Source organism: Rhizomucor pusillus, assembly GCF_041956525.1.
Source record: "Rhizomucor pusillus strain CBS 183.67 unplaced genomic scaffold VTP01scaffold_30, whole genome shotgun sequence".
Classification (NCBI taxonomy): domain Eukaryota; kingdom Fungi; phylum Mucoromycota; class Mucoromycetes; order Mucorales; family Lichtheimiaceae; genus Rhizomucor; species Rhizomucor pusillus.
In genome coordinates, this window is record NW_027192172.1 from 42,067 (window position 1) to 48,585 (window position 6,519).

At 43.4% G+C, this 6,519-nt stretch overlaps 4 protein-coding genes across 4 annotated transcripts; 1 reads left to right on the forward strand and 3 right to left on the reverse strand.

The window, feature by feature from the left end:
- Positions 1 to 181: 181 nt before the first annotated feature.
- VTP01DRAFT_7107 (uncharacterized protein) lies at positions 182 to 1,767 on the forward strand (the record flags this gene model as incomplete). Its single annotated transcript, XM_069386083.1, has 7 exons — positions 182 to 336; positions 439 to 572; positions 634 to 854; positions 926 to 1,060; positions 1,121 to 1,375; positions 1,438 to 1,519; positions 1,580 to 1,767. The coding sequence occupies 7 exons, from the start codon at positions 182 to 184 to the stop codon at positions 1,765 to 1,767; spliced, it is 1,170 nt and encodes a 389-aa protein (XP_069234579.1).
- Positions 1,768 to 1,907: 140 nt separating this feature from the next.
- On the reverse strand, positions 1,908 to 2,702 carry VTP01DRAFT_7108 (uncharacterized protein; the record flags this gene model as incomplete). The annotated part of the gene is made up of 3 exons (XM_069386084.1): positions 1,908 to 2,376; positions 2,436 to 2,608; positions 2,673 to 2,702. The coding sequence occupies 3 exons, from the start codon at positions 2,700 to 2,702 to the stop codon at positions 1,908 to 1,910; spliced, it is 672 nt and encodes a 223-aa protein (XP_069234580.1).
- A 147-nt stretch (positions 2,703 to 2,849) lies between these two features.
- Positions 2,850 to 4,397, reverse strand: VTP01DRAFT_7109 (uncharacterized protein; the record flags this gene model as incomplete). The annotated part of the gene is made up of 5 exons (XM_069386085.1): positions 2,850 to 2,870; positions 2,928 to 3,049; positions 3,112 to 3,171; positions 3,233 to 3,821; positions 3,876 to 4,397. The coding sequence occupies 5 exons, from the start codon at positions 4,395 to 4,397 to the stop codon at positions 2,850 to 2,852; spliced, it is 1,314 nt and encodes a 437-aa protein (XP_069234581.1).
- A 334-nt stretch (positions 4,398 to 4,731) lies between these two features.
- On the reverse strand, positions 4,732 to 6,309 carry VTP01DRAFT_7110 (uncharacterized protein; the record flags this gene model as incomplete). The annotated part of the gene is made up of 7 exons (XM_069386087.1): positions 4,732 to 5,142; positions 5,241 to 5,336; positions 5,389 to 5,431; positions 5,526 to 5,575; positions 5,635 to 5,788; positions 5,846 to 6,149; positions 6,270 to 6,309. 7 exons carry the CDS (start codon positions 6,307 to 6,309, stop codon positions 4,732 to 4,734), a joined length of 1,098 nt encoding a protein of 365 aa, XP_069234582.1.
- Positions 6,310 to 6,519: the final 210 nt, after the last annotated feature.

Sequence of the window (6,519 nt, forward strand, 5' to 3'; positions counted from 1 at the left end):
GTCTGTGAGAGATTTCGATTTTGCATGACGAATGATTCTGCCGTTTTGGCCGAATTTTCCTTTCCTGGCATTGCTATGCAACGCATTTTGAAGCCAGACAGGCTTGTAAGTAACCTAAAACCAAGTCAACGCGTAATCCCGGAACCGTTCTTTCTCTCTCTTCCAACACTTTTCACTCTCAATGAAATCTCTCGGTTCGCTTGCTCTACTCTGCTTACTCGCGACCACGGGTCTCGTTAAAGCTCAACAACCTGCACTCGTTGCCGACAAGCAGGTTGTCTTTAAAAACGAGCACGAGACTCACATCGAGTCTTCTACTCGTCTTATCCAGCTTGCGTAACGTAAAAAAAAAAAAAAAAAAAAAAAAAAAAAAAAAAAAAAAAAAAACAAAAAGAACCTATATCACCATTTTTACCCACAAAAACAAAATATCTGTAGCGAGAATGAAGAACCAAAACGGATGAGCGAGTCCGATATTTTTGAGCTCATCCGTCAACGTAAAAAGTTTATGGATGTCACTGATTATCAAGATCGTGTGCCAAAGACAGCGACGACTTTTACCCGGGTGTCAAGTAATGTTTTTTCAGACTGTCGTTGCTGCGATACAGCTCTTCTTCTCTAACAAACAAACAGAGATACCATCAGAACCTGGCCACAAGGACCAGGTGCAGCCTTTCATTGACGACTTGAAGACTGAAAACATGCAAGAGTCATTGAGGAAATTCACCAACTTCCGTACGAGATATTACAAGTCGCGTTGGGGTGCAAAGTCTTGCCGCTGGCTTCTATCCAAGATTCAAGAGATTGCAGCGCCAGTCGCCGATCGTGTCTCCGTTCACAAATTTGAACATAGCGTATGTAACACCATACTCTCCGATAATCGATTGCTGTTGTTGTGAGAATGTAGTTAACTGATATCTTCTAGTGGAATCAATTCTCCATCGTTGCCCGTTTCGAAGGAAGCAACCCTGATCTTACGAACGAGCTGGTTATCGTCGGTGCACATCAGGATTCTGTCAACATGTGGCTACCCGAATTTGGTCGCTCGCCTGGCGCGGACGTACGTAGTGCTATGTAGATAAAAGGATATGCATAATATGCCAACAAAAAGAAAATTTAGGACGATGGAAGCGGCACCGTCACTATCTTGGAAGCTTTCCGTAGCCTTGTTGACAATGGTTTTGCACCTGAACGTCCCGTCGAATTCCATTGGTACAGCGCTGAGGAGGGAGGTCTCCTTGGCAGTCAAGCTATCGCTCAAAACTACACGGATTCCAACAAAGAGATTGTCGGAATGATTCAAAACGATATGACTGGCTACGTTGGTGGCCACGAACCTACAATGGGTGTTATTACGGATTATGTAGATCAAAAAGTAGGATAAGAAAATTTTGGACTTGCGCTGGGCATCACTGTGTACTAAAATGCTTTTCGTAGCTCACTGATTTCATCAAGACGCTTATCAAGAACTATTGCAGCATCCCATACGTTGAAACTCAATGTGGTTACGCTTGCAGTGGTATTTTGAGTTTCGTTTGGAGCTTACTTGAAAGATTACTCACATCTGTGTATATATCAGATCACGCGTCGTGGCGTAAGCACGGCTTCCCATCCGGTTTTGTCATTGAAAGCTCCTTCGATGATTCCTCTCCATACATTCATACTTCCGGTGATACAATCGACAAACTATCCTTTGACCACATGAAGGAGTTTGCCAAGTTAGCCATTGGATTTGCTGTAGAACTTTCGCACAAAATATCCAACTAAGTTAAAGTGATCATGTCGAATATGTATTGTGTTATGTATTATGTGGTATAGCGATACAAATGTGCGGTTGAGTTCGTGCGAAAGGAAAAGAAAAGCAGATTTTTGGGCTCTAAGTATACACTTTGTTGTTTGATTGAAAGTTATGCTGTCTTCTCCGAGGAAAGATAGTTTGGATCGTTTGCCAGTTTTCGAGAAAGACTTTCATACCAAGTGTGGAATGCTTTGACAGGTAGATATCCACGATCCACCAACGTTCCCAAGGGTATCGCGTTTGCTGGCAGATCCTGCACACCGAAAGAAGTCACGTAATTGTAGAGGTTCTCCAGAAGTTTTGTAGCAATTTGAGCCGCTTGATTTAGGTTGGTGCCAGGCTTGACGATAGCTGTGGATGTCGATATGGTTTCCATGGTCTGGTCAGTGTTGGCGCTGGCAGCTCCGCTACCCAGTGTTTGTAGCTGCTGCTGGACCGCGTCTATAGGCTCAATGGAGATACCGAGTGTAGCTACCGTTGGTGTAGCCGCCGCATCCATCTGCATATCCGTGTCGGCCTGTTTCACATTATTGTTCTGTCGTAACCGGAAGATCGCGCTCGGTTTCTCGTTGAACAATCTATGTTATTGCTGTGAATCAGCGAAAAATATATTCTCCCTCTCTTCACTTCAGCTTACGCTCCAAGTAGTTGCCATTCCTTGTTAGGCCACAGAAGGTGTACAGTTGCGCCAAACCCCGGTTCAAAAGGTATGGTGCCAAGCAAGAACACGACAATGTGGTTGATATTGAATGGCTCGGAAAGTTCGAATATGTATTTGTTTACATCAACTTGCTGCAAGTTCGTTTGAACCTGACGAGATTTCTCTAGTTAGCGATTGTATAATTGAATGTGTCAAGTCTACTACAGTACATACAAGTCGACCAGCAACTATGCAACCAAACATTTCAAGAAAAAGAAACAAGAAGAATCCTTGCGAACCGGAGGACAGAAAGAAAATTTCATGCTTCCTTGATATTCCGAACTCCGTCTGATACGTCGTGGATGATACTTGATTTTGAGGTTGCGCGATCTGGAAAATCCTTTCGCGCTTTTAGTTGGCTACATTTTGCGCCTAAAGAAATCGAATTAACGTTGGACCACTGTAATCCACTGAAATTTGACGACTTACGCTTGCGATAATCGTGCGAGCGTGCAAGCAGAGCCAGCGCAAGAGGACACCCCAGGCCGCATATAGTACAAGAATTGATAAGTCATTGGCTTTAGCGTACAAGTAGCCTTCTACTGTCTTACCTCTCCTATATTTAAAAAGTCAGTGCACTTGTTTCATGTAGGCTTATCGATGGAAAACTTACATTCATCTAGTGAAGATTGTATATCTGTCCCTTCGACAGAATCCTCCTGAGCAGCATTGCCTAACATTTCAGCACTGTGAGTTTTACTGAAAGATACATAACCGTGGAGTCCAATTATTACCAACGATGTCAGGGGAGTTGCTTGTATTCAGCATGTGCAAAGCGGCTGAATGTCTTGTAAAAGGCGATAGATGTATACCGTCTATTACCCGGCTAATGCCATTAAGAGCAATGCAAATTGCCGCCATATAGTCACGGCTTTGTACGGCTCGCCCGGCACTATACAAAGGGCACTTGCTATTCATGCATAAAAAAGCACCTTGAAAGGACCGTTTTTTCTCCTTGCCATCCTTTAGGATGGTTGCTCTGGGTCGCACAACGGGTCCTAGGCACCAGCCGCAGGTTTGAGATGTTCTATATTCTGATGTCATGACCACGACTGTGTGTAAATGGTGCTCTTTTCGTATCTTCGTGGCCACTCCCTTCACGTGGCCGTTTATCCGTGCGTTTGTTCCTAAACCTTGGTCGCCGATGAACATAATGGGAATGGACTTTCTTCCCGTTCCGCAAGCTTCTTTCACGTATGCCCTTTCACGGGAGGCTTCCTGCGAATACGCTTTTTTCAGGGCCAGCTCTTGGCTCCATTTTGCTTGGTTTTCTGCTGGGGAGTTATAGAAGTATGGTAGAGTATCACGGTGTTTTCGAAATATCTAAGAGCGATGCTAGTCAGATAACGGGATAATAACGAAGAGAATCAATTATACCTTCTGCCAATTGGAAACATCTTCTACAGACTTTGCGTTGTGAACATTGTTGTTTGCAATGTTTTCTTCCGCTTCTCGGACCTCTGGATTTCGAGCTTTTCCCTTCTCTCGATACTTGGCATTCTTGTACACCATTGCCTTATTACACATATGCTTGGATGAAATTGTCGAAGGCTTTGGTAATATAAGCAAGTCGTTGCACCTTTGGGAGGTTAGCTCGTCGTTGCCATTGCTATCATCGTCATCATCTTCCTCCTTGGTCGATAACGGTTGAAACCACTTGTACAGCTCGATATGATGTCGATACTGTTGTAATGATATCGGGACTGTAACTGACGTTTTCACGATACCGCAATCGGTCCCGCCGAATGCAAGTTTCCTAGACGATTCTGCTGTCTCCTTTTGTAATCTTGATAGATCCAACAAATCACTTCTGGCTTCACATGCATGGTGCTCTAATGCGGGTCTTGCCATCTTCTCCTGTTCTTTTCCACTGCCGCCTTTGCGACCCTGGTTTTTCATTATCCATTTCGCGTGATTAACAGCAGCACAAAAGTCTTTCAAGGCTAGTTGGTTCTTTAGGCTTGATACTCTGCATCAGCTTTTGCCATCTGTAATGATTTCAGGTCTGCACGCTTTGCTCCTTCTTGTTTAGCCTTGCTTAATGTTCTGATGGATGTATGCTTTCGCATGTTCAACTCCTTGTTTCTTTCTTGCAACGCCAAAATACGCCTCCTTAAATCGTCTTTTTCTATTCCATCCAATTTCGTGAGCGTAAAAAATGACTTCTTGAAAGCTTTGGGAGCACCCTTGTTAGTTGCTCCATGGAGCCTTGCAACATTCAACGATGTTACGTCTATACAGTGTTCAAATTGTAGACCATGGGTCCGCATAACTCGTGAATCTTCGCTCTATCGAAAAAGCTGCCAAAGATAGCTTCATTGTTTGAGAGTGCATCGTTTACGTTTCTGATAGGATTATCATTTCCATCGTATAGTTGAAAAGGAGCATCTCCCGAGCCAAACATCTCGTACAGCGCTGTCGCATCCAATCTCACTGAATGTATGGAACCTGCGGAAACCATTGGAGAAACTTCTCGGACAAATTGGTGATAGCCAGTTATCTTGAGTATAGCAATGTGTTTTGTGCGAGGTATAAACGGTAGCAATTTGCTTATAATGGTGCGAATCGCTTCAGTTTCTGTATCCGTAAGTCGTTCATCACCAGTCCAAATAGTACGAACTTGATCTTTCTCCGGTAATTCGTCCTGAGACATCAGCAGTTTTTGGTGAATCCTTTCAGCTGTTAGATTCTCCTTGATGAGGGTTCTTTGGAGTGATTTTTCACTATTATTTGTTTTGTCACAGAGATATTATCCTCGTCATCAGAAACGTCTTCGAGCATTTCTATGACTTCGTCTTCATTGTATCCTGCATCCAGTATCGCCTCTGCCAAATTGATCTATAACAAGATTAAGTCGTAGAAAAACTATGAATATGGATATGATTTGTACCTTCATCGTTTCATCTTCCTCAGCTTCATCATCATCTGGAGATCTGTCGTCCTCGTTATCATTGGCGTCAGTAACAGCGACCTAACTCCTTTGATAAGATTTGATGACCAAAGTAAACATAATCATTGCATACCTACTTGTTTTCCTCAGCGCCAAGGATAGCAATAGCTACGTTGATACGATTACTCTGCTGAAATGGTAGTAAGTAACATAGAGGTTTGAACCTTGGAAGGTATGATCATTTACATTATTTGCAGCGAGACGTCTATCCCAATCTTCAGCTATTTTGTTCAACCGCTTCTGGCAGCCATATCTTCTCGATGCCCATTTTTGCTTCTCTTCATCAGACCATGCTTCAGCCATACGTCTTTCGCATTTCTCCATATAATTCTGCTCTTTTCTGTGCAAAGAGCGTTGCATTTGTCGTATTTTTCTGTTGCTATTTTGATTCGCTTGCTTAGCGCGCTCGTCTGCAAGCTTGCCGAGGAGGCTTTTGTAGTTCTCTTCTCGTTGTGGTGCCAAGTGCAGCCGCAGCAATTTCCGGACTAGATACTCTAAAGCCTTCTTGAAGATGTTTCCGTTCCAGATGTTTGCCATATCTTTCGCGAAGTTCTGAACCGTGCAATTAACCATATTCGACATGCCCTTTGGGGATTTTGGAGCATCCCATGGTATCTTCAGCTGATCCCAGATTTGTGCTCGGTGGCTTCCTTCAATTTTGATAGACCCAAATATCGTTGATGCTGGTATTGCAAATATTCCTGGGAAAAGAACTTTTCGTGATCCTCTTGATTATCTTCAGAAGGACTTGGTGGGGCGCCGATTGGCAGATAATTTTGTGAATCAAGCAGGGTCTTGTCTCTTATCTTGCATCCCGGTACCAGATTGGAACGTTGAAGGCTTCTTTTCCCTTGCTGACATAATGATATGCTGTGGCACGAACGAGGGCGGCGAGTTCTGCGATGTTATTTCTTAATTCGACTGACACGCTCTGTATATACTATAGAATATATCGAGAGTTTCTTCGTCCAGATCTGTTCGCAGTAGACTTTGAATTTTGACTGAACAAGTGCGAATCTCAGGTTGCCTTTCGATTACAGTCGTTGATAACGATATTCGTTCAAAATTCTT